This window comes from Mobula hypostoma, chromosome 14 (assembly GCF_963921235.1).
Source record: "Mobula hypostoma chromosome 14, sMobHyp1.1, whole genome shotgun sequence".
Lineage (NCBI taxonomy): Eukaryota > Metazoa > Chordata > Chondrichthyes > Myliobatiformes > Myliobatidae > Mobula > Mobula hypostoma.
In genome coordinates, this window is record NC_086110.1 from 1,824,051 (window position 1) to 1,851,700 (window position 27,650).

A 27,650-nucleotide genomic window follows, 5' to 3' on the forward strand; every position below is an offset into this window, starting at 1 on the left:
TGAATAAGTTTCCTTCCAACCTTTTGGACCAGCTTCCACATGGGACCTTGTCAAAGGCTTTACTGAAGCTCGTGTAGACGTCAACTGCAGTGACCTTATCAGTATAATTTCGTACTACGTCAACAAAACTGAACCAGATCAGCCCAACAGCATCTCCACCAGAGTCCATGGCATCTCTACCTTACCAGTTGAAGATTAATGCTGTACCTTAGAGCTGCTTTTCCAGTAACTTCCCTCCCACAGATGTTTGACTCACTTGTCTGATCCTTGTTTCTCTTCTTGAATAAAGGAGCCACATTTTCTGTCCTCCAGTCATCTGGCTCCTCACCTTTGGTCAGTAAGAATTTAAAAATCTCCATCAGGGCCCCAGCAATCTCCTCCCTCGCCTCCCTTTACAACCTGGGACACATTTCATCAGGCCCAGGGAAGATATCCACCTTAGACTTGTTGCTTTTCAATGTTAACACAGTCTGAATATCATTCCCTTCATGTAAATGTGCAATAACGGTATCTTTTTCCTTTATGTGTACAAATGAGAAGTACTCATTTAAGACCTCATCAACATCTGGCTGCAAGCACGTGTTGCCCCTTTGGTCTCTTACTGGCCCTTTTCTTACCAAGGTTATCATTTTGCTCTTTAATGTAATTATAAAATGCTTTGTTTTAATTTAACTCTTATCTGCCAGTGATATTTTTTGCCCTCTTTTCCCTGCTTATTGCCTTTTAAGTGTTCCACTAAGGGAACCTGCTGCAGATTAGAGAATATAATGTACCCTTGCTTTGGAAGATGTGTTCTTCCTCAGGTGTTGGCCCTAGCACTGCTTTCAGAGAGTTAGGACACAATGCTGAGTCACTGTTATTCATTCTGTTGTTTCAGTTAAAATGTTGGAAGTGTAGGTGCAGCTCCTTTTGTGCAGAAGTAGAGTTTATGATCAGAATCGCTTTCCACGAGTTTATCCTCACTCTCTTCAGGAATTTCGCCCACTCTTTCTATTTAGAATGGACCTTGACCAGTGGGGAAAGGTAGAGAAAGTGTTCTTCCTGATAGAGGTTAAGTACATAAGATAACGAAGCAGTAGGCTGGAATAAGAATCTGGCTGAATGGTCCCCCAAAGGCCAGATTCCCTTCCAATCCACACACTTGTTTAGAGATCCACTCAATCAATGGATTTCATTAAATAACCTTCATGGTTGAGCCTTTTGAGGTAGAAAATTCCAAAGAGAGACCGTACTGACCTCTTCATTGTGCAGACTCTCAGCGAGAGAAAATAGCCTCTTATCATCTGCTGTAAGGATGTTGCATATTAATGATATCACGTACAAATTCAGCCATTCTTACTGAGTCTGTTTTCAAAGTTATTCCTCATCAATCAGAGTTAATGGCTTTGAGGCCAAGTTTGTGAATGATACAAAGATAGGTGAAGAGGCAGGTAATGTTGAAGGAAGCAGGAAATCTACAGAAGGACAGATTACGAAAACGGGCGATGAAGCGTCAGATGGAATTCAGTGCAGGAAAGTGTATGCTCGTGCGCTTTGGTAGAAGAATAAAGACATAGACTATTTTCTAAATGGGGAGAAAATTCAGAAGTCGGACATGCAAAGGGATTTGAGAGTCCTCATGCAGGATTCCCTCAAAGTTAACTTGCAGGTTGGGTCAGTATTAAGGAAGACTACTACAATGTGAGCAATCATTTCAAAAGGATTAGAATAGAAAAGCAAGGATGTAATGCTGAGAGCACATTTGGAGTATTCTGAGCAGTTTTGGGTGCAATATCTAAAAAAAAGTGTAAGACCGTAAGACCTAGGAGCAGAATTAGGCCATTCAGCCCATCGAGTCTGCTGTGCCATTTCATCGTGGCTGATCTCAGATACCACTCACCCACAAACACCTGCCTTTTCGCTATAGCTTGTGATGCCCTGACTGATCAGGAAACTATCAACTTCCGCCTTAAATATACGCACAGACTTGGTCTCCACCGTAATCTGTGGCAAAGCATCCATAGATTCGCTACTCTTTCGCTAAAAAAAATCCTCCTTACCTCTGTTCTAAAAGGTTGCCCCTCAATTTTGAGGCTGTGCCCTCTAGTTCTGGATATCCCCACCATAGGAAACATCCTCTCTACATCCACTCTATCTAGTCCTTTCAACATTCGGTAGGTTTCAATGAGATCCCCAAGCATACTTCTAAATTCCAGTGAGTTCAGGCTCAAAGCTACCAAACGCTCCTCATATGTTAACCCTTTCATTCTGGAATCAACCTTGTGAACAACCTCTGGACCCTCTCCAATGACAACACATCCTTTCTGAGATATGGGGCCCAAAATTGTTGACAATGCTCCAAGTATGGCCTGACTAGTGTCTCAGAAAGACTCAGCATTATCTCCTTAATTCTATATTCTATTCCCCTTGATATAAATGTGAACATTGCACATACCTTCTTTACCAGACTCAACTGTAAATTAACCTTCTGAGAGTCTTGCACAAGGACTCCTAAGTCCCTCTGCACCTCTGATGTTTGAACCTTCTGCCCATTTAGATAATAGTTTGCACTATTGTTCCTTTTACCAAAATGTATGATCATACATTTCCCAACATTGTATTCCATCTGCCACTTTTTTTGCCCATTCTTCCTATTTGTCCAAGTCCTGCTGCAATTGCATTGCTTCCTTAGCACTACCTACTCTCCTCCTATCCTTGTATCTCTACAACTTTGCCACAAAGCCATCAATTCCATTATCTAAATCGTTAACAAACAATGAGAAATGTAGTGGTCCCAATACAGTACTGATCCCTGAGGAACACCACTAGTCACTGGCAGCCAACCAGAAAAGGCCCCTTTTATTCCCATTCACTGCCTCCTGCCTGTCAGCCATTCCTCTACCCATGCAGTAGCTTTCCTATAACGCCATAAGAGTTTATCTTGTTAATCAGCTTCATGTGTGACACCTTATCAGATCCCTTCTGAATATCCAAGTAAATGACATCCACTGCCTCTCTTTTGTCCACCTGGCTTGTTATTTTCCTGAAGAACTCTCAACAGATTTGTCAAGCAAGATTTCCCTTAACAGAAACCATGCTGACTTTGACTTATTTTATTATTAGACTCCAAGTTCTCCAACACCTCATCCTCAATAATAGACTCCAACACTTTACCAACCAATGAGGTTTGGCTAACTGGCCTATAATTTCCTTTTGTTTGCCATCGTCCCTTCGTTAAGAGTGGAGTGACATTTGCAATCTTCCAGTCCTCCGAGACCATGTCAGAATCAAATGTTTCTTGAAAGATCATGACCAATGCATTTGTTATCTCTTCAGCATCCTCTCCCAGGACCTATGTTCCCTCTAAGCTGTGTGCACGTGCACACGTTTTTCAACCAGCGCACAAAGGAAATTAATGTGTGCACAAAAGGTTAGTTACCTAAAATAATGTAGTAATTAATACTTTATACTCTATTGTCGCCAAACAATTGATACTTGAACGTACAATCATCACAGCGATATTTGATTCTGCGCTTCCTGCTCCCTGGATTACAAATATTAAATATTAAAAATAGTAAAAAGTAGTAAATATTAAAATTTAAATTATAAATCATAAATAGAAAATGGAAAAATGGGAAGTAAGGTAGTGGGAAAAAAACCGAGAGGCAGATCCGGATATTTGGAGGGTACGGCCCAGATCCGAGTCACGATCTGTTCAGCAGTCTTATCACAGTTGGAAAGAAGCTGTTCCCAAATCTGGCCGTACGAGTCTTCAAGCTCCTGAGCCTTCTCCCGGAGGGAAGAGGGACAAAAACTGTGTTGGCTGGGTGGGTTGTGTCCAGGATTATCCTGGCAGCACTGCTTCGACAGCGTGCGGTGAGTCCACGGATGAAAGATTGGTTTTTGTGATGTGCTGCGCCGTGTTCATGATCTTCTGCAGCTTCTTTCGGTCTTGGACAGGACAACTTCCATACCAGGTTGTGATGCACCCTAGAAGAATGCTTTCTACGGTGCATCTATAAAAATTAGTGAGGGTTTTAGGGGACAGGCCAAATTTCTTTAGTTTTCTCAGGAAGTAAAGGCGCTGGTGGGCCTTCTTGGCAGTGAACTCTGCTTGGTTAGACCAAGTCAGGTCATTTGTGATATTGACACCGAGGAACTTAAAGCTTTTGACCTGTTTCACTTGCGCACCACTGATGTAAATTGGGTCGTGCGGTCCGCGACTCCTTCTGAATTCAACAACCCATTCCTTCGTCTTGCTGACATTGAGGGATAGGTTATTGTCTTCGCACGATGCCACCAGGTTCTTAATTTCCTCTCTGTACTCAAACTCATCATTACCTGAGATACGGCCTACAATTGTTGTGTCATCAGCAAACTTATATATTGAGTTTGATGGAAACTTGGCTACACAATCATGGGTGTACAGTGAGTACAGCAGGGGGCTGAGTACACAGCCTTGTGGGGCACCGGTGCTCAGAGTGATTGTAGAGGAGAGCTTGTCCCCTATTTTTACAGCCTGGGTCCTGTCTGTGAGGAATTTGAAGATCCAGCTGCAGATCTGAGTGCTAAGGCCCAGGTTCCGGAGCTTAGGAATCAGTTTATTTGGAATGATGGTATTAAAGGCAGGAAGTTGTCCTGTCCAAGACCGAAAGAAGCTGCAGAAGATTGTGAACACAGCACAGCACATCACACAAACCAATCTTCCGTCCTCGGACTCACTTTACAACGCACGCTGTCAGAGCAGTGCTGCCAGGATAATCAAGGACATGACCCACCCAGCCAACACACTTTTCGTCCCTCTTCCCTCTGGGAGAAGGTTCAGGAGCTTGAAGACTCGTATGGCCTTTAATAATTATACTTATTGAAAATAATCCTTTAGCTAAATGTTTCTGTTAACTAGTTAGTCAGTTTCTCAAATACCACAATGCACGTCACTAATTTACGTCACCTCCTTTCCTGTTCCGGTTTGTACAGCTGCATCACGGCGACAGCCATCTCTGGCGGACAGTGTTCATATCGTAAAGTTAAAGTTTCGCTAAGCCAACAACGTGAAGAAAACGTCACAGTAGATACAAGTTCACTGCTGACTTTTATAAATAGTCTGTGTTCATTTAGGAGAAAGGTTTCCTGAAGATGAGGTACAAGAATGGAGAAATCAAAAGCTCTCCGCAATTGCAGATTGTGACTTCACATTTGGCAATGAAGTTGTTAATGCCTTATATCTAAAATATCATGATTTTCTAGCTGAAAATACTGTATTAGTTAGATGGTTTAATGATTTCAAATTTTCCGTGCAAGAAAAAACTAAATCCAAATTGATTTCAAACTTTGCTCATATGGTGGCATTTGTACTTCAAAATGAACAGTTTTGTGACCTTGCACAGTTGATGGACATTGGGGGAACCTTTCTTGTGTCTAGTGTGGACTGTGAGCGAGGTTTTAGCCTAATGAATCAACTCAAAAACAAGCTGAGAAACCGTTTAGGTGATTGTCATTTTGATATATTAATGAGAATTAAAAGCTATCAATTGGATGGAAGTTCTATTAGTCTAGATAGAGTTCACAAAGAATGAGTAAATGCCAAAGACAGGAGAGAGAAAAAATAAGAGTGACTTAAATATGTATGTTATTTTGTTGTTATTCTGTGCAGTTTTATGTTAAATATTTTGTAAACCTACATAAATTGTGCCATGTGTGCATTCAGTGAGCACATACTTTTGTCACAGGAAAAAAATCTGCACAACAAAAGATTTTTGCGCACACTGACTACTAAGAATTAGAGGGAACATTGTCCAGGACTCTGGAATGTATTCCCTCTGGCCCAGGTGACTTTTCCACCTTAAGACCTTTGTGTTTGCCTAGCACTTTTTCCTTCTTAATAGCAATGGCACTCTCTGCTGCTCCCTGACACTCACAGACCTCTGGCATACTGCTAGTGTCTTCGACAGTGAATACTGATGCAAAGTACTCATTAGCTCATCTGCCATTTCTTTATCCCTCACTACTACTTCACCAGCATCATTTTCCAGTGGTCCAATATCAACTCTCACCTCTCTTTTACTCTTTATAGTATGTGCTAACATTGGAGAGGGTCCTGAGAAGGTTTATGAGAATAATCCAGGAATGGAAGGGTTAATGTGTGAGCCGTGTTTGATTGCTCTGGGTTTGTACTCGGAGTTAGAAGAATGTGGGGGAAGGGCGAGAATTTCATTGAGGTCTATCAAATATTGAATTGCCTAGATAGTGTGGACGTGGAGAGGATGTTTCCAATCGTGGGAGAATGCAGGACAAGAGGACACAGCCTCAGCATAGAAGGATGTTCCTTTAGAACAGGGTTGAAGAGGAATTTCTTCCGCCAGAGTGTGGTGAATCTGTGGAATTCATTGCCACATATGGCTATAGAGGTGAAGTTATTGGGGATATTTAAAGTGGAGATTGATAGGTTCTTGATTGAAGAGTGTCGAAGATACAGTATGCACACAATTCTCCGGATTTGGAATTTTTAAGTTCTGAACAAGTTCAGCAATGTTTTACTTCATTAGTTCTCTGAGGCAAACACACTTCTTCAGTTGCACAGTGCACTGTGTTCCATGTCTCTCAAATCATAAGCGTGGAAACTGGCCCTTCAGCGCTATGAGTCCATATTGACCACCCTTTTACATTCATCTTGTGTTAATTCCATTTTCCTTACATTTACATCCATTCTGTGTTAATTCCATTTTCCTTCCATTTACATTCATCCTGTGTTAATTCCATTTTCCTTACAACTCCTCCAAGATTCTATTCCTCACTAGCACACGAGCTTTGATTCAGCATTAAACATGGAGATGTTGTTATGTGTGTTTATCTGAATGATGTAAATAAATAAATATTAAGGCCAGGTTCTGTGGCTTCCTACTATCGTGACAGCCTACCAGACTGAATAATACATTTATTTTATGTTTAATTATTTAACCATTTAGTACCCTTTAATTTATGTACTTTTGGTGTGGTAGCATTGTGCTAATAGTGTCGCGATGTAATGGATGGGATGATGTAGGATTAGTGTATTTATGTTATAGTCCTACTGCATGAAAACAGATCCTTCAGTCCAACTCGTCCATGCCAATCAAGATTCCCACCTAAGTGATTCCCGTTTTCTCACAGTTGACCCATATCCTTCTAAACCTTTTCTATCTCTGTACCATCCAAGAACCTTTTAAATGTTTATCATATCCCTGCCTCAACTACGGTTCATTTAAAAGGATTCACCCTCCTTGGAAGTTTTCATACTTCATTGTTTTACAACACTGAATCACAGTAGATTTTGTTTGGCTTTTTTTTTACACTGATCAACAGAAAAAGACTCGTTTGAAAGTGAAAACAGATCTCTACAAAGTGATCTAAATTAATTACAAATATAAAACACAATATTGGATGAGTTTTAAACCCCCTTTAATATGACACACCAAATCATCACTAGTGCAGCTAAATGGTTTTAGAAATCACATATTTAGTCAAATAGAGATCTGTTTTTGAAGACCTGTGTGCAGTCAAGGTGTTTCAATTGCTGTAGTGAAAGTACACCTGTATGTTGAAGATCCAACTGCTGGTGAGGTAATATCCTGGCCAAAACTACACTATGAAGACATAAGTACAATCCAAGCAACTGCTTGAAAAGGTTATTAAAAGCTCAAGTCAGGAGATGGATGCAAGAAATTTTACAAGTCACTGAATGGACTTGGGGTACGGTTAAGTCAATCCTCAAGAAATGGAAAGCATATGGCACAGCTGTAAATCTGCCTAGAGCAGGCCTTCCTCAGAAACTGAGTGACCTTGTAAGAAGGGGACTAGTGAAGGAGGCCACCAAGACTCCTGTGACAACTCTGGAGGAATTACGAACTTCAGTGTCGAAGATGGGGACAACAACTGTTGCCCAGGTACTTCGCCAGTTGCAGCTTTATGGGAGAGTGACAAAGAGAAAGCCACTATTGGGAGGAAAAAACCCACAGGAAATCTCAGCTAGAGTTTAACAGAAGGCATGTGGGGGACACTGAAGTCAGCTGGAAGAAGGTTTTGTGGTCTGATGAAACCATAATAAAGCTTTTTGGCCATCGGACTAAGCACTAGCATAACACCGCACATGATCAAAAATATATCACCCCTACTTGTGAAGCTTGGTGGTGGCTGCATCATGCTGTGGGGATGCTTCACTGCAGCAGGCCCTGGAAGACTTGTGAAGGTAGAGGGTAAAATGAATGCAGCAAAATACAGGGAAGTCCTGGAGGAAAACCTGATGCAGTCTGCAAGAACATTGTGACCTGGGAGAAGATTTCTTTTCCAGCAAGACAATGACCCCAAACATAAAGCCAAAGCTACACAAAAATGGGTTAAAAACAACAAAGTTAATGTCTTGGAGTGGCCAAGTAACAGTCCCAGCCTAAATCCAATTGAGAATTTGTGGGTGGACTTAAAAAGGCTGTTCATTCACAATCTCCATACAGTCTGACAGAGCTTGAACAATTTTGTAAAGAAGAATAGGGAAAAATTATAGTGTCCAGATGTGCAAAGCTAGTAGAGACCTGTCCACACAGATTCAAGGCTGTAATTGCTGCCGATGGTGCATCTATTAAATTCTGACTTGAAGGGGTTGAATATTTATGCAATCAATTATTCTGTGTTTTACATTTGTAATTAATTTAGATCACTTTGTAGGGATCTGTTTTCACTTTGACACAAAAGAGTCTTTTTCTGTTAATCAATGTAAAAAAAAAAGCCAAATTAATTCCACCGTGATTCAATGTTGTAAAACAATAAAACATGAAAACTTCCAAGGGGGGTGAATACTTTTTATAGACACTGTATGTACTTCTTCAGGCAAATCGATCCATATATTGATCACCCTTTGGGTTAATAAGTTGCCCCTAAGATGCTTATTAAATCACTCCTCTATTACCTTCAACTTATGTTTTCTAGTCCTTGATTCCACTACCCTGGGGAAAAAGACTGTATATATTCACCCCATATTTGTCATTCATAATTATGTGCACCTCTATCAAGATCAACCAGTGTGAAAGGAAAAGTCAATCTTCCCAACATCCCTGCATCAATCAGTCTCCAGAATCCTAGCAGCATTCTCTAAATTTCCTCTGCACTTTTTCAAGCATACTAGCATATTTCTGAAACAAAACTGAACACAATATTCAAAATGCTGCCTCATCAACATCTGGCACAGCTGCATCATAACCTCCCAACTTCTATCGTTTTCAGGGCTGAAGGGTCTTTTTGATGCTATATCTCTTCATGACTAATCCTTTGAAATATCTAATTACAGTCCACAAGTCCCCTCATATCCACCCAATCAATTACATCCTCAAAAAACACAGGTTTGTCAAAGTATGATTTTCCCTTCTTGATTCAACCTAATGATACTATGCTCTAGAAGTGCTAGAGGGATTCCAGAGCTTTGTTGAGAACAGATTAGAGTAGCTTTATCTTTCACGTGTACATTAAAACATACAGTGAAACACATTGTTTGCTTAATGACCAGCACAGCCTAAGGAGAATACTGGAGCATACAGAAGAAAACCACACATTCATGGGGTGAATGTACAAACTCCTTACAGAAGGTGTAGGAATTTAACCTGGATCACTGACACCATATAGCATTAACACTAACCGCTGTGCTACTGTGGCACTCTTAACACGTCAACTGATCTAAGTTCCCATTTTCTCTCTCCATCCTGTGGCGAGAAGAGGTATTGCATTCACTATGATACAGGCTGTATAGTTAACTGTGGTGTTGAAATGTGCTGAATTCCTTTCGCATCCTGAGGAAGTAGAGACATTGGTGAGCTTTCTTGACCGTTGGATCTACGTGATTGTACCAGGGCAGGCTATCGTTCACTCCCGAGAACTCAAATCCTTCTATCCTCTTGACTTCAGCACTATTAAGATAAAGCGGAGTATGTGTACTTCTCCCTTCCTGAAGCCAATGCTCAGCTCTTTTGATTTGCTGTCATTGAGAGAAGGGTTGTTGTCATGACACCATGTCATAAAATCTCTGCCTCCTTCCTTTATTCCAAGTCATTGTTGTTTGAGATTGGCCTACTGTGGTGGGTGTCATCTGCAAACTTTTACATCGACCTAGAGCAGAACCTGGCTGCACAGTTGTGAGTGAACAGGGTGCTGAGGAAGCAGTCTTGTGGGGTACGAGTGTTGAGGATAATCATGGCAGTGGTGTTGCTGTCTCTATGTCAGGAAGTTAAGGATCCAGTTGCAAAGGAAGGTTTTGAGTTCCAGGACTAGGAATTTAGATATTATACTATTTAGGCTAGAGCTGCAGTCAATAAACACTAGGCTAACATGGGTGTCTTTGCTATCCAGATTCTTGAGAACTGAGTGTAGGGCCAGTGAGATGGTAGAACTTGGACCCCAACCATTCATAGTGTCTGTATCTGACTTGGCTGAGAAGATCAAATGCAATGGTTCCCAGTGTGGTGACAGCAACAAACTAACATGAGGGGTGCTGAAAGATGATGGAGCCTGTTACATCTCCAGTCTCTAGTAGAGGGAGAGAAATGTATCGAGTTCAAAGGGATTTCCAGGATAGCGGTGGGGGTGTTTCCCTAGGGTCACAGAATCAGTATGACAGGTAGGTCGTTTAGGATTGAGTTAAGGTGAATATTTGGAGTTTTCTACCCTAAAAGCTGTGGACACTTGGTAACTACCTTAATGCTGAACAGAGATTGTTGGATTCTCAGTAATTATCACAAGGGTGGTGCAGGAAAATGACATTGAAGTAAAATGTAACCCATTACCTAGCAGAGTTATTCTCCCACCAACCGCCCCAGTCAGTGGGTGGGACTGCAACACATGGACTAATGTGGCCTCTTTCTGTGTTCTTGTTTGAGGTGTTGGAGCTGTCGCCAGCAGTGATTGGGATGTTTAGACATGGTCCAGGCGATTTAGTGCTGCACTTCGTCACCCAGTGCAACAAGCAGCTCTCACAAGTACTCGCCGAGCAGCACGAGCTGGTTGAGCTGGGGCAGGAGGAGTAAGTACCATTGAGTGGAACGTTGTCTCTTACTGTAGTGGCAGTGTCCAGCCACTGATTCGGGAAATCCAACCCTGACTATGAGAGGCCAGCTTCTGGTAATAAACTGCTGATGACAGCATGAGGCAGTGAAACTAATGGATTGTCATAAAACCTCTGGTGGTTTCACTGATGTCCTTGGGAAGGGATCTTCCCTTTCACAGGAATGATTTGCTACCTGTCCCCACTATTCACACTGCTTTGACAGTCTGGCTCATGCTGTCTCTAGCTCCAAATGCTAATGACAATGAGAGTCATGGCCAACTGACTTTGGGGGGTGTGTTGATTGCGTCTTGCTGACTTTTGGGAGGGGAAGGCCAGTCAGCCAATAGCAGCAGGGAGACCGCTGAGAAGGGGGTAGAGGGTGCTGTTGTTCAATCCCACGAACCTGGCCTGCTGTTCACCAAAATCATGGCTGAATTTGACATTTTTGTGCACTGTCCCCCTGCCCATAAATCCATGAGACATAGGAGCAGAATTAGGCCATTTGGCCTATCGAGTCTGCTCTGTCATTCAATCATGGCTGATCTATTTCTTGCCCCTCCTCAGCCCCAGTCCCTGGCCTTCTCCCTATAACCTTTGATAATGTGGCCAATTAGAAGCTATCAATCTCCACCTTAAATACACACAACGACTTGGCCTCAACAGCTGCCTGTGGTAACAAGGTCCGCAAATTGACCACATTCTGGAGACAGACAAGTGGGTAACAGTCAGGAGAGGGAAGGGCAGGAGTCAGATACTAGAGGGTAACCCAGTGGCTGTCTCCCTTAACAATAAGTACTCCTGTTTGAGTACTGTTGGTGGGGGCGGGGGGGCTACCTGTGGGAAGCAACAGTGGCCGCACCTCTGTCACAGAGTCTGGCCCTGTGGCTCAGAAGGGTCGGGAAAGGAAGAGGATGGCAGCAGTGACAGGGGACTCTATAGTTAGGGGGTCAGACAGGCGATTCTGTGGACGCAGGAAAGAAACACGGATGGTAGTTTGCCTCCCAGGTGCCAGGATCCAGGATGTTTCTGATCACGTCCACGATATCCTGAAGTGAGAAGGTGAACAGCCAGAGGTCGTGGGACATATTGGTACCAACAACATAGGTAGGAAAAGGGAGGAGGTCCTGAAAACAGACTACTGGGAGTTAGGAAGGAAGTTGAGAAGTAGGACCACAAAGATAGTAATCTCAGGATTCCTGTCTGTGCCACGTGACAGTGAGTATAGAAATAGAATGAGGTGGAGGATAAATTTGTGGCTGAGGGACTGGAGCAGGGGGCAGGGTTTCAGATTTCTGGATCATTGGGACCTCTTCTGAGGCAGGTGTGACCTGTACAAAAAGGACAGGTTGCACTTGAATCTCAGGGGGACCAATATCCCGGCGGGGAGGTTTGCTAAGGCTATTGGGGAGAGTTTAAACTAGAATTACTGGGGGGTTGGAACTGAACTGAAGAGGCGGTCGGCTCACAAATAGAGAAACGTTGGAGACAGTGCGAGAGGGAGAATAGGCAGGTGATAGAGAAGGGACAACTCAGTCCAATGGTTTGACATGTGTCTATTTTAATGCAAGAAGCATCATGAACAAAGCGGATGAGCTTAGAGCGTGGATCAGTACTTAGAGCTATGATGTTGTGGCCATTACAGAGACTTGGATGGCTCAGGGGCAGGAATGGTTACCGAGAGTGCCAGGCTTTCGAAGTTTCAGAAAGGACAGGGAGAAAGGCAAAAGAGGTGGGGGTGTGGCACTGTGGATCAGAGATAATGTCATGGCTGCAGAAAAGGAGGATGTTATGGAGGGATTGTCTACGGAGTCTCTGTGGGTGACTTGGGAACAGATGTTCTCAGGGAAATGTACGGTAGAAATGTGGCAAATATTCAGGGGATATTTGTGTGATGTTCTGCATAGGTACGTTCCGATGAGACAGGAAAGGATGGTGAGGTACAGGAACTGTGGTGTAAAAAGGCTGTTGAAAATCTAGTCGAGAAGAGTAGAAAAGCTTATGAAAGGTCATAATATGATTAGGAATAGTCAGCATGGCTTTGTCAAAGGCAGGTCATGCCTTACGAGCCTGAATGAATTTTTTGAGGATGTGACTAAACAAATTGGTGAAGGTACAGCAGTAAATGTAGTGTATATGGATTTCAGCAAGGCATTTGATAAGGTACCCCATGCAAGGCTTATTAAGAAAGTAAGGAGGCATGGGATCCAAGAGGACATTGCTTTGTGGATCCAGAACTGGCTTGCCCACAGAAGGCAAAGAGTGGTTGCAGACGGGTCATATTCTGCATTGAGGTTGGTGACCTGTGGTGTGCCTCAGGGATCTGCTCTGGGACCCCTTCCCTTTGTGATTTTTATAAATGGATGAGGAAGTGGAGGGATGAGTTAGTAAATTTGCTGATGACACAAAAGTTGGGGGTGTTGTGGATAGTGTGAAGGGCTGTCAGAGGTTACAGTGGGACATCGATAGGATGCAAAACTGGGCTGTGAAGTGGCAGATGGAGTTCAACCCAGATAAGTGTGAAGTGGTTAATTTTGGTGGTCAAATATGATGGCAGAATATAATAATGCTGAGACACTTGGTAGTGTGGAGGATCAGAGGGATCCTGTGGTCCGAGTCCTTAGGACACTCAAAGCTGCTGCGCAGGTTGACTGTGGTTAAGAAGGCATACGGTACATTGGCCTTCATCACTGGGGGTTGAGTTGAAGAGCTGAGAGGTAATGTTACAGCTATATAGGACCCTGGTCAGACCCCACTTGGATTACTGTGCTCAGTTCTGGTCACTTCACTGCAGGAAGGATGTGGAAACTATAAAACGGGTCCAGAGGAGATTTACAAGGGTGTTGCCTGAATTGGGGAGCTGCCTTATGAGAGTAGGTGAGTGAACTTGGCCTTTTCTTCTTGGAGCGACGGAGGATGAGAGGTGAGCTGTTAGAGGTGTATAAGATGATGAGAGGCATTGATCGTGTGGATAGTCAGTGGCTATCACAAGAGGGCACAGTTTTAAGGTGGCATCTTAAGGCATTGTGGGCCAAAGGGCCTGTATTGTGATGTAGTTTTTCTATGTTTCTGAAGAAACTTCTCCACATCTGTTTTAAACGGACGCCTGTCTATCCTGAGGCTGTGCTGTCTTGTCCTAGACTCCCACGATATGGGAAACATCCTTTCTACATGTACTCTGTCTAGGCCTTTCATATGATAACTCATTCATTCCCAGAGTCATTCTTGGGAACTTCCTCTGGATCCTATCCAATCCCAGCACATCTTTTCTTAGATAAGGAGCCCAAAACGGTTCACAATACTCAAAGTGAGACCTCAGCAGTGCCGTATAAAGCCTTAGCATCATATCCCTGCTCTTATATTCTAGATCTCTTGAAATGAATGCAAATATTGCATTTGCCTTTCTCACCACCATCGCAATCTGTAAGTTAACTTTTAGGGTGTTCTGCATAAGGGCTACCAACTCTCTTTGCATCTCAGATTTGCATTTTCTGCCCATTTAGAAAGTTGTCTGCACATTTCTTTCTTCCAGCAAAGTGCATGAGCATGCATTTTCCAACATTGTATTCCATTTGCCACTCTCTTGCCCATTCTGATAATTTTCTAAGTCTTTCTGCAGCCTTCCTGTTTCCTCAACACTACCTCCACCAATCTTCGTATCATCTGCAAACTTGGCAACAAAGCCATCTGCTTCATCATCTAAATCATTGATATTTAACATGACGAGAAGCAGTCCCAACACCAACCCCTGCGGAACACCAGCAGTCACTGGCAGTGAACCAGACAAGGATCCTTTTATTCCCTCTCGCTGCCTCCTACCAATCAGCCAATGTTCTAACCATACTAGTAACTTTGCAGTAATTCCATGGGCTCTTCACTTAGCAAACAGCCTCATGTGTGGCACCTTGTCAAAGGCCTTCTGAAAATTCAAGACTAGAACATCCACTGCATCCTCTTTACCTACCCAATTTGGAAACTTTTTAAATAATTGCAACATGCCAAATAACACATAAAACCTAAAATAACAGTAACATATAGTAAAAGCAGGAATGATATGATAAATACACAGCCTATATAAAGTAGAAATACTTTTCTGCAGCACTGTCTAGTGCAGCAAAAATCTCACGGAAGTGCTCTCGGCAGAAGCCCTCTCTCCAGTAACCTTTAAGCTACGAAGCTGCCAAATCATACCAAATAACATATAAAAATAGACAGTCTATATAAAGTAGAAATAATGTATGTATAGTGTAGTTTCACTTACCGGAATTGGGAGTTTCGTCACAGTTAAACACTTGCTTATACAAATAACCATCTGACGCAATCGACAATCGCCTCTGATCTGGGCCGATATTTACATGCTGGGTGGCACCTAATTAATTAGCTTGTTTATTTCGGCTTTTTTTCTTAAAAATGTGCTGGGTGCGTCCCGACTACCGCTGCACCACTGCGTCCTTCGCGGCCCGGTATTGGTGGGTGGCCCGGAGGTTGGGGACCACTGCTTAAACTATGAAGCTGCCCTCTGCTCAGAAACCAATCAAACCACCTATGACTACCTTTAAATTCCACTTTTGCAACACTTTCATCACCATCGTCCAGTGCTTTCTGTTTCAGCTTATTAAAAAGACTGACTGATTTCTCCCTAAGTATAAGAAAACTTAATGGAACACCACGCTTTGTACACCCATCAATCCACTCAAGCAATAGACTTCCCATTTTATCCATTATTGGATGCCAACTAAGAGAGACCACTTTGCTACGAGCAGAACCAACAGTAACATCGGCAGCTTTCAAAATTCTTTCTCTCTGCGTATAAATAGTACGAATGGTGGACGCAGGCAAGTTCAACGTGCGGACAATGTCCTTACTTCGTTCACCACAATCGAAACGCTTAATTATGTCTAGTTTTACACTAAATGTAACACCCTTACGAGCTCTTTTAGGCTTTTCCGATACCTTACAACTCATCTTGCTAACGGATGCACAAAATAAATCGAGATAAAGCACGTGTTTAAGCAATGCCGGCTAGAATGCAGTTCCGGGAGAGGAGCTTGGCTGTTTGGGTGCGCGCTGCCTTTTTTCGTAACAGTGAAAACACCTTCTGTTAGCGAAAACAGGTAACTAATGTAGGTCTTTCATAACAGCGAAGTGTCGTAAAGCGAACGTTCAGAAAACGGGGGCCACCTGTACTTCATAACCTCATTCTTAACAATTGACTCCAGCATCTTTCAACCACTGAGGTCAGGCTAACTAATCCATAATTTCCTTTCTGCCTTCCTCCTTTCTTAAAGAGTGGAGTGATATTTGCAATTTTCCAGTCCTTTGGAACCATGCCAGAGTCTAATGATTCTTGAAAGATCATTACTAATGCATCCACAATTTCTATTGCTGACTCTTTTTGAACCCTAGGGTTTAGTTCATCTGGTCCGGGTGCCTTCCTTGCTTTAGGTCTTTCAGCTTTTTGAGCGCTTCTCCCGTGTAATAGCAACTGCACTGACTTCTCTTTCCTCACACCCTTCAACACCTGGCACACTGCTAGTGTCTTCCACAGTGAAGACTGATGCAAAATAATCATCTAGTTCATCTGCCATCTCATTGTTCCCTGTTAATACTTCTCCGCCTTCATTTTCTAGTACAGGTCGATCTTCACTAATCCGGCACCATTGGGACCTGAGGAGTGCCGGATTAGTGAAAATGCGGATTTACAGAAGGATCTCATTAAGCATAATCAGTGCCGGATTATCAAAGGAACTGGATTACAGGTAGTCAGATTAGTGAAGGTCGACCTGTAGTCCTATATCCACTCGCATCTCTCTTTTATCTTGTATATACTTGGAAAAAGCTTTTTCTATCCACTTTGATATTGTTTGCTAGCTGGCTTTCATATTTCTTTTCCCTTCTAATGATTCTTGTAGTTGCTTTCTGTAGGCTTTTAAAAGCTACCCAATCCTCTATCTTCCGGCTAATTTTTGCTTTGTTATATACCCTTCCTTTTGCTATTACATTCGCTTTGACTTCACTGTCAGCCATGGTTGTACTATACTAGCATTTGAGTATTTCTTCATTTTTGGAATACATCTATCCTGCACCTTCCTCATTATTCCCAGAAACTCACGCCATTGCTGCTCTGCTGTCATTCTTGCCAGCATCTCCTTCCAATTTGCTTTAGCCCACTTCTCTCGCACACTACTGTAACTTTCTTTACTCTGCTGAAATACTGCTAGGTCAAACTTTACTTTCACCCTATCAAACTTCTAGTTGAACTCAAGCATATTGTGATCACTGCCTCCTAAGGGTTCCTTTACCTTAAGCTCCCTAATTGCCTCCAGTTCATTACATAACACCCAATCCGGTATAACTGATCCCCTAGTAGGCTGCTCTAAAAAGCCATCTCGTAGGCATTCAAAAAGTTCACTCTTGGTATCCATTACCAACCTGATTTTCCCAATCTATTTCCCATTGTAATCTGTAGTCCACATCCCAGCTACTGTTAGGAGGCCTGTATATAAATGCCATCAGGGTACTTTTACCCTTGCAGTTTCTTAACTCAAGCCACAAGGCTTGATCCTATGTCACATATTTCTAACGATTTGATGCCATTCTTTACCAGCAGAGCCACACCAACCCCTCTGCCTACCTTCCTGTCCTTCTATACAATGTGTAACCTTGGTCATTCAGCTCCCAACTATAACCATCCTTCAGCCATGATTCATTGATGGCCACAAAATCATACCCGACAATCTAGAGGTGCAACAAGATCATTCACCTTATTTCTTATACTCTGAGTTGAGATATAACACGTTTAGTACTGTATTTGCTACCCTTTTTGATTCTGCATCTCTAATGCACTGATACTTAACCTGCTGGCCGCAATTTTGTTATATCATCTGCCTGCCCTTCCTGACAGTCTGACTGTACGCTATCTTTGCTTTTTTACCACCATCCTATCCTGAGTCCCGTCACTCCGGTTCCCGTCCCCTGCCAAGTTAGTTCAAACTATCCCCAACAGCTCTAACAAAGCTGCCTGTGAGTTTCACCTAGGGTTCCGGTGCAACCCATCCCATTTGTACAGATCATACCCCCCACCCCCACCCAGAAGAGATTCCAATGATCCAAAAAGCCCTGCCCACTGCACCAGCTTCTCAGCCACGCATTTATCTGGCAGATCATCCGGTTTCTACCCTCACTAGTGCGTGGCACGGGCAGCAATCCAGAAATTACTACCCTGGAGGTCTTGCTTTTTAGTTTTCTCTCCAACTCTCTAAATTCTCTCTTCAGGACCTTTTTGCTTTTCCTTCCTATGCCATTGGTACAAATATGTACCGAGACAGTTGGTTGCTCTCCCTCCCCCTCTGAGATGCTGTGGATGCAATCTGAGACATCCCTGACCCTGGCACACTGATTCCTTTTGTACTTTTGTGACCATTTCATGTCTGTTTAAGTGTACTCAGTGAGTTGAATTCCAACATTCCCTGCAATGTAAAATTTCAAAGATTCACCACCTTCCGGCACCAGTTTGTTTAATTTGTAAGCAGACCCACCTTACTCGGAGACCATGATCCTAGCTCTGGGCTCCTGAGCCTGGGGAAATACCCTCCCTGGCGACAGTCTGTCAAGCCCTGTCGGAATTGTGTATGTTTCAAGTTCTCCTGCCCATCTTCTAAACTCCAGAGATACATAGAGTCCTACAACATTGAACAGGCCCTTCAGACCAACTTACCCATGCCAACCACAGTGCTTGTTCCATTTGCCCTCTTCTCACTTGTCTCTCTAAATTCCCCCTATGCAAACCTATTGTCTTTTAAATAAATTTGTGAAATATTACCCAGTCCCTCAGTCCTGGTGTATGCAGCAGCACCAGTAAAATGTCGGAAACACATTTCTTTTCTGGACCTGTTGCAACGTTGTTTGGCTTTCCTTGGTCCACAGGTTGAAGAAGACGGATGTATTCATCAAGGATGCCGTGGAGGCCCGTCTACGTATGGTAATCCCTTATATCGACAGCTGGCCACAGGTGAGAGTACACCGTTCACTCCACCTCTGCAGTAGGATGAAGGATGGGCTCCAAGGGAGAGGGCTGGAACGCTGAGGAGACTGGGCATAAACAAACGATGGTTTAAGTATTTAAACCTTCATTAAGTGATCCTACCTTTCTTCTTTGGAGGAATAAAGGAGTCCATTCCTTCATGGATCTGTTCCAAGATGGCCGATTGATGTCTTTTGAGAAATTGGTAACTAAGTACTCTCTCTTGTACTCACATTTCTTGCAATATCTTCAGGTCAGACATTTCTTACAAGAATATTTAAGTAATTTTCCATATGTACAGGATTCTGACCAGTTAGATATTATTTTAAAAATGAACCCTTTAGTGATAGGTTTTATTGGGAAAATTTATAATTTACTGTTACAACAGCACAATTACCCTTCACTTAAGATTAAGCAAGATTGGGAAAGAGAGCGTAACATGACCTTGATAACAGAGGATTGGTTGTGAATTTTGAAGTTGGTTAACTCTTCTTTGATCTGTGCTAGTCACTCTTTAATTCAATTTAAGATTGTACATTGTTACTATTTGACAAAGGAGAGACTGTCTAAAATGTTTCCTAATGTTGATAGTCAGTGTGATAGATGTAAAACCGAGACAGCTACACTGACACATATGTTTTGGTCGTGTTCTGTATTGAAACAGTTTTGGAAATCTATTTTCTCTACAATTTCTAAAGCTTTAAAAAATAATTTACAACCTAATAAATTGACAGTTTTGTTATGTATAATCCCTCAATATATTCATGGTATTCACGGTGACATAGTTAATTCAGAAACAAAGGTTCTGAACTTAAAGAGGGGTAACTTTGAAGGTATGAGATGTGAATTAGCTAAGATAGACTGGCAAATGACACTTAAAGGATTGACGGTGGATATGCAATGGCAAGCATTTAAAGGTCGCATGGATGAACTACAACAATTGTTCATCCCAGTTTGGCAAAAGAATAAATCAAGGAAGGTAGTGCACCCGTGGCTGACAAGAGAAATTAGGGATAGTATCAAATCCAAAGAAGTAGCATACAAATTAGCCAGAGAAAGTGGCTCACCTGAGGACTGGGAGAAATTCAGAGTTCAGCAGAGGAGGACAAAGGGCTTAATTAGGAAGGGGAAAAAAGATTATGAGAGAAAACTGGCAGGGAACATAAAAATGGACTGTAAAAGCTTTTATAGATATGTAAAAAGGAAAAGACTGGTAAAGACAAATGTAGGTCCCCTGCAGACAGAAACAGGTGAATTGATTATGGGGAGCAAGGACATGGCAGACCAATTGAATAGTTACTTTGGTTCTGTCTTCACTAAGGAGGACATAAATAATCTTCCAGAAATAGTAGGGGACAGAGGGTCCAGTGAGATGGAGGAACTGAGCGAAATACATGTTAGTAGGGAAGTGGTGTTAGGTAAATTGAAGGGATTGAAGGCAGATAAATCCCCAGGGCCAGATGGTCTGCATCCTAGAGTGCTTAAGGAAGTAGCCCAAGAAATAGTGGATGCATTAGTGATAATTTTTCAAAACTCTTTAGATTCTGGACTAGTTCCTGAGGATTGGAGGGTGGCTAATGTAACTCCACTTTTTAAAAAAGGAGGGAGAGAGAAACCGGGGAATTATAGACCGGTTAGCCTAACGTCGGTGGTGGGGAAACTGCTGGAGTCAGTTATCAAGGATGTGATAACAGCACATTTGGAAAGCGGTGAAATCATCGGACAAAGTCAGCATGGATTTGTGAAAGGAAAATCATGTCTGACGAATCTCATAGAATTTTTTGAGGATGTAACTAGTAGAGTGGATAGGGGAGAACCAGTGGATGTGGAATATTTGGATTTTCAAAAGGCTTTTGACAAGGTCCCACACAGGAGATTAGTGTGCAAACTTAAAGCACGCGGTATTGGGCGTAAGGTATTGGTGTGGGTGGAGAATTGGTTAGCAGACAGGAAGCAAAGAGTGGGAATAAACGGGACCTTTTCAGAATGGCAGGTGGTGACTAGTGGGGTACCGCAAGGCTCAGTGCTGGGACCCCAGTTGTTTACAATATATATTAATGACTTGGATGAGGGAATTAAATGCAGCATCTCCAAGTTTGCGGATGACACGAAGCTGGGCGGCAGTGTTAGCTGTGAGGAGGATGCTAAGAGGATGCAGGGTGACTTGGATAGGTTGGGTGAGTGGGCAAATTCATGGCAGATGCAATTTAATGTGGATAAATGTGAAGTTATCCACTTTGGTGGCAAAAATAGGAAAACAGATTATTATCTGAATGGTGGCCGATTAGGAAAAGGGGAGGTGCAACGAGACCTGGCTGTCATTATACACCAGTCATTGAAAGTGGGCATGCAGGTACAGCAGGCGGTGAAAAAGGCGAATGGTATGCTGGCATTTATAGCGAGAGGATTCCAGTACAGGAGCAGCGAGGTACTACTGCAGTTGTACAAGGCCTTGGTGAGACCACACCTGGAGTATTGTGTGCAGTTTTGGTCCCCTAATCTGAGGAAAGACATCCTTGCCATAGAGGGAGTACAAAGAAGGTTCACCAGATTGATTCCTGGGATGGCAGGACTTTCATATGATGAAAGACTGGATGAACTGGGTTTGTACTCATTGGAATTTAGAAGATTGAGGGGGATCTGATTGAAACGTATAAGATCCTAAAGGGATTGGACAGGCTAGATGCAGGAAGATTGTTCCCGATGTTGAGGAAGTCCAGAACGAGGGGTCACAGTTTGAGGATAGAGGGGAAGCCTTTTAGGACCGAGATTAGGAAAAACTTCTTCACACAGAGAGTGGTGAATCTGTGGAATTCTCTGCCACAGGAAACAGTTGAGGCCAGTTCATTGGCTATATTTAAGAGGGAGTTAGATATGGCCCTTGTGGCTACGGGGGTCAGGGGGTATGGAGGGAAGGCTGGGGCGGGGTTCTGAGTTGGAGGATCAGCCATGATCATAATAAATTGCGGTGCAGGCTCGAAGAGCCGAATGGCCTACTCCTGCACCTATTTTCTATGTTTCTATGTTTCTATATCAGACCAACGTGTAATTGCATTTGTTACATTATTGGCCCGAAGGGCTATTTTATTGAAGTGGAAAGATGCCTCTGCTCCCAATTTGATACAGTGGTTCTCTCAGGTGATGCTATGTCTTAGTTTGGAAAAAATCAGAAGTTGAACTTTTGATCCTCGATTTGACTTTGAGAAAAGGTGGGGTTCTTTTGCTCGCTACTATCATCTGATTTGAGTTAATTAAGATGGTTTCCTTCTGATTCTTGTTTAAATGGATTTGAGTTGGGGGATTGATGTTTTTCTTTTATGGAAGCTTGTATGGCGTATAGCTCCGGGGTTGTGCTCCCAATGGTTTTTTTGTTAGCAGGGTTTTTGTTTTAGTTAGTAGGGGTCTTTTTTTCCCTTAAAATATTCTTAACATGCTATTTTTTCTTATTATTATTGATATATTGTTTAGCTTTGTTAATCAGTTATTTGGTAATGTAATTCTTCATTGTGCATATTGACATGTTGACTTGTTTACTTCAATTTTTTTTTGTTGATCTTTAACAATTAATAAAAAAAGATTTTAAAATGAATAAACAAATGATGGGACAAGGACGTTACGCCTTGTAAATTTATCTGGTCACTGGGTGCACCAGGGCAGGGATGTGTCTGAGGGAGCAGATCCTCCAGCCTCTGATGGCATCAAAGGGAATAGACTCCCTGAACCTCAATCTGAGAGAATTCAAGGGAACCCTCCACTCACGCAGGGAATGGGAATGGATCCCCCCCCCCACCTTCTGCCCAAGGGGAACATACCCCTGCTGACGCTTCCTGTGGGGGTCAGTCTTCTCCATGCCCGACCCCCATCCAGGCAATCCAAGGGTATAGGCCCCTCTGAACTCCACTCCGTCTGAGAGGATGGGATGCAAGTGTAAGGCTGAGGTTGACCTTCCCCTTAATGAGCCCCTGCTCCTTGATGGGTGCTGGCAAAGGTGGAGCAAGCCCCTTACCCCTCTGTCACAGGGTGACAGTGCAGTTGGTCGGCCAGCAGACTCACCAATGCGCACTCTTTTTTCTGACAGGCAATGAGTCTTCTGCTGATGCCGGAGAACGTGGCTGACAGTCTGAGGATACTGACGGAGATGGTGGATGAGATCTGGTTCTATGCAGGAGATAAGTCGACCGATGTGAGTAATGGAAGGGGTGTCTGTTGTGGATGCAGCAGAGCTCAGCTGGGAGCAGGTTCTGGTTAGAAGACACTGGGGAGCAGCAGGGGAGGAGGGAGAGAGTGGCCACCAGGGAGGGCAGTGGGAAAGCGGTCAGGTTGATGGAACTGCTGCGTCACCACTCGGCAGACCTGGGCTCTGTCTCTGCCACTGTCTGCATGCTCTGTCTGTGACCGTATGGGTCTTCCGGCCTCTGAGTGCCGTGGTTCCTTCCCATATCCCAAGGACATGTGGTACTGGTGACTGCTGTAAGTTGCTCCCTGGTGTATGTCTGGGGAGAGTGACTGGGCGAGCGAGACGAAGGGGCCTGGGTCTCAGTGAACAACCAACAGCATGGCAGCTGGTGACCTGAGTGAGCGCAGCTGGGGAAGGAAGTGAGCAGATGCAGTTAGGAGGGGGACGGTTTGCTGGAAAATGAGTGTGTGGACCAGGACACGGTGGTTCCCGATCTGGGTGGGGCAGGAGATCAGCCAAGGTGTGGGGTTCCTCTTGGCTGAGTGTCTCGGTGAGGTGAGTGGTGCTTGGGCATTCGGGAGTTGCAGTTCACAGACCTTCCCTGAGCTGGCAAGAGGACGTCCTAACTGTCATGCAGCTTCAGAATGACAGGTTATCCCTCTGCTTGTCATGCAGTGATGCTGCCCCCTCTGCCTGACGCTTCTCGGGGTACAGTCCACCCACGTTCTGCCTTATCCCTCTGTGGTCCCTCTGCATCTGGGCTGTGACAGTGATACCAGTGGTCTGTGACTGACTGGGTGAACTCACCCTGGTCGGTTAACTCCTCTCTCTTCCCACCACACTTGTGGCTCCAAGCAGCAGGAAGACAGTCACCAAAGTGAATCTGGTGTTCGTATCATCCACTGACAGTAACAGTTTCTATTTCTCGCCCTGTGAACAGTCCAACTGGTACACGAAGAGAGCAGTCCTGGCTGGAATCTACAACAGCACGGAGCTGGTACTGGTACAGGACTCGTCCCCGGACTACGAGAACACATGGACCTTCTTGCAGCACCGTGTCAATGACGCGGTCAGCGTAGCTCATTCCGCCAAGCAGGTGAGTCCTACCAACGGAGAGGGATCTGCCGTAGCCCAGCCACTTACACACCTGGCCACAAGCCACACAGCTATACCCACAAACACGCTCTCCCGCTCCGAATCCGAGCAATGTCATGAGTGGTAGGGCATAGAAACAGACTGTCTGGACTGAGTGAGTACATGCTGACATCCATCTGCATCAATCTGACTCTTCCTCCTCACTTTTCCATAAACACCAACCCCTCCCACCCTGATTCTTGCACTCCCCACATGCAGCAGGGCAATTCACAGCTACCAATTAACCGACTGACCTGCACGACTTGGAAAGTGGGAGGAATTCTGAACACCCAGGGGAATCCCACACAGAGGGAGAATGTGCAAAGTCCATACGGACAGAGCTGTGAGACAGCAGTTCTACCACTGTGCTGCCCTCAGACTAACTATGGTTGTGTTTGTTTGTAGGCCCAGTTGACAGGGAAGGCTGTTTTGCAAGGACTGATGGGAGCTGCGGTTACTGTAAGTGTCACACCCAGAATCCAGGCTGTGTAACAACCCACTTCAGTTGTTGCTGAGTCCCAGGGGCCCAGCCCTGGCTAGTGACTGACTCTAGCTGGTAGAGAGAACAAGCTTGATCTTGTCTCCTTCCTCTCGCCATCTTCACACTGATTCGGACTATTGTCTGTGCTCCTGATAGAACATAGAACACAGAACACAACAGGAGTTGACTCTTCAGCCCACTATGTTGTGTCAAACTAATGAAATTAGTGGTCAAGTGGCCAACTGAACTAATCTGTTGGTGTTAGCCCTTCAGCCCTACTGGGGCATAGGCTGCCGTCAGCAGCTTGCCAGAGTCCTCTGTCAAGGGTCAGTGTTTGCAGTTGTCCCCGTGTATAGCCCATCTTTTTGGTGTCTTCTAGACAAAGATCCTTCCTCCCCCAGGGATGAGGTCTTTGGAATTTCTGTAGCACTAGGTTTTTATGGGATGGAGTTACTGGCCCCATGCCAAATCTTCTTCCTTTCACAGCCGGGATTGAGATAGTCTATGACGGAATTAAACTAAAGATGTCCATATCCTTCCATTTCGTGTACATTCATGTGTATATCTAACAGCCTCCTGAATGCCTCTGTCATATTTGCCTCCAACACCATCCCATGGAGTGCATTACACACACCCACCACTCTTCGTGCGGGAAATCTTGCCCTATGCACCTCCTTTGAATTTAGCTCCTGTCGTCTTAATTCTATTCCCTTTGGGCATGATCTCAGCTGTAAGGTGTGTGATGGAATGGGCAGTACTGAGACCCATTTTGCAGTTCACTGTTCCACCGCACTTGGTGACTTGGGAGTATCTTAGCTTGATAATTTGTGACCAAGAGGATGTTTTATGCAAAGTAAGGATCAGGAACAGTCATCAACTGTCCTCCACTCCCTTCCCTTGCATGGCTGCCGGTCTCTACACTTCCTGCTATAATATTTTCTTTCTCTGGTTCTGGTCACACAGGTGAAGAACCTGACTGGGATTGCCCAGAGTCGGTGAGCTCTGCCTGTGGATCTCCAGACAGGCAGAATCTGAGAGTGTGTGTACGTGTGTCGCTTCCATTCTACTGTTCATAGCATCCAGATATAAATAATGCAGTGAAAATAAAGTAATTAATAGCAAATGACTGTGTGAACTGATCATTAGATGGTCCATTGTGGTGTGAGCTGGCCAGTGATTGAACTTTCCTATAGCAAAAACGCACGGGTAACGGTTTTTTTGGAGTGTGTCGCAGAACTTTGATTACATTGGACAGCAATTTTTTCAAAAGTGCTGCTTCCAAATTTTTTTTGTAGACCACTTGAAGCTGAACACGAATAAATTCAGACCACTTAAATCACGTAGGGATTTGGAGAAACAAGAAATTAACTTTTATTAAATATAATTCATTTAATTGCATAATGGTGCTGACGCTTGTCCATAGTTCAACTAGGCTAAAAATGTTTTGATCGTTTTTGTTTGTACTCAAGCCAAAAGCCTCAGACACTGTGTCCAAGAAATAATCAGCCAACATTGATGGATTCCAGTTGCCCTGACACATTTCTTCATGACTGTAATGTCCCAGTGAAACCTTTCACCATGCTTGTCACTGACAGCGCCAAAATTTGCAGGGACCAAGTCTAAATAGGAATGCAGGAAATGAATCTTTAGTGACATTTTCCACTTCATGGTTTTGTACGCTTGAAGCATGTTGTCAATCAGCTGCATGTAGTTTGGAGCTCCAGTTGCCAAGAAAATTTTCAATGATATCCTTGAATGCCTTTCATGTGAATTTCTCTGGTCCCACTAGACATTCATCGAATTGCCTGTCATTGATGAGTTGTTTGATTTGTGGACCAACAAAAATGCCTTCCTTAATCTTGACATCAGTTATTCTGACATGAACTATGAATTGAAATAACAAATATTGGCCATTTAAAAAAGAAGCAGTGCATGATATGGAAATCTCATGGTGATTTTCATGATCAGCAGCCCAAATCCATAAGATACACCCAAAAGTATTCAGGAAACAAAATCTTTGTGGGCCAGTGTTATTGGTAAAAGTTCAGATCCAGTGAAGAAGATGGCAACTTGGTTGTGAAAAGTGGGCAAGTTATTAGAGGGGATGCAAATAGTAAATGTCAGTCATAATTTCCATTCCAAACTATGATATTGAAATTGATGTAAACCTCTTCAGGTTAAAATAGGGTATTGGAGAAAGGCCGTTCTTCGTTGGAGAACAGATGTAGTTTGAGAAAACTGATATCAAAGACAGCATGCAATTCTGCATTTGAAGAGCAGTGGCCCTTTTGGCTCTGACTCAGTACAGTCTTGATATGTCCCAAGAGGGACGGAGGAAGAATATTGGATTCATGTTCCCAAAATGACTGAAATTTTGGACATTATGAGGAGCAACAAAGCAAATGGAAAGCTGCTAGGTAACTAAAAAAAATGAGTTAAATAAATTTAAAGAAATGTACAAAGAAAGAGGCAATGAGAAAAGACTGCAAACACTGAAAGGAACCTAGGAATATTCCATAGGCACAAGAACACAAAGCATTGGAGACTGAAGAGGAAACAATTTAAGCTGAGGACATAACTGAGGTATGTGGGAAAGCAGTAGTCTCCTTTATACTGGTCCTCAAGGAAGGGGGCAGTAGCAGCAAAGAATGTTGCAGTTAACATTGTGGGTCTGCTGAAAATTGAATAGATAGTTGAGGGGCCAGTATGTGAATTAATTCTCGAGTGCAGGGGTGGTGCTGGGATTGGGATCTGTCTTGATTAACTGTCTTGCAGGGATAACCCAGTAAATACAGAT

General features: G+C 43.5%; 1 protein-coding gene across 1 annotated transcript in view; it reads left to right on the plus strand.

Moving 5' to 3' along the window:
• The window catches only part of coq9 (coenzyme Q9 homolog (S. cerevisiae)), a 32,536-nt gene extending 6,560 nt beyond the window's left edge, over positions 1-25,976 (plus strand). The window contains exons 4-9 of the mRNA XM_063067358.1: positions 10,875-11,017; positions 18,965-19,049; positions 23,140-23,244; positions 24,179-24,334; positions 24,778-24,831; positions 25,817-25,976. Coding sequence (XP_062923428.1) covers positions 10,875-11,017; positions 18,965-19,049; positions 23,140-23,244; positions 24,179-24,334; positions 24,778-24,831; positions 25,817-25,852 — 579 coding nt within the window. The 3' untranslated portion in view covers positions 25,853-25,976. The remainder of the gene's footprint in view (positions 1-10,874; positions 11,018-18,964; positions 19,050-23,139; positions 23,245-24,178; positions 24,335-24,777; positions 24,832-25,816) is intronic.
• Positions 25,977-27,650: the final 1,674 nt, after the last annotated feature.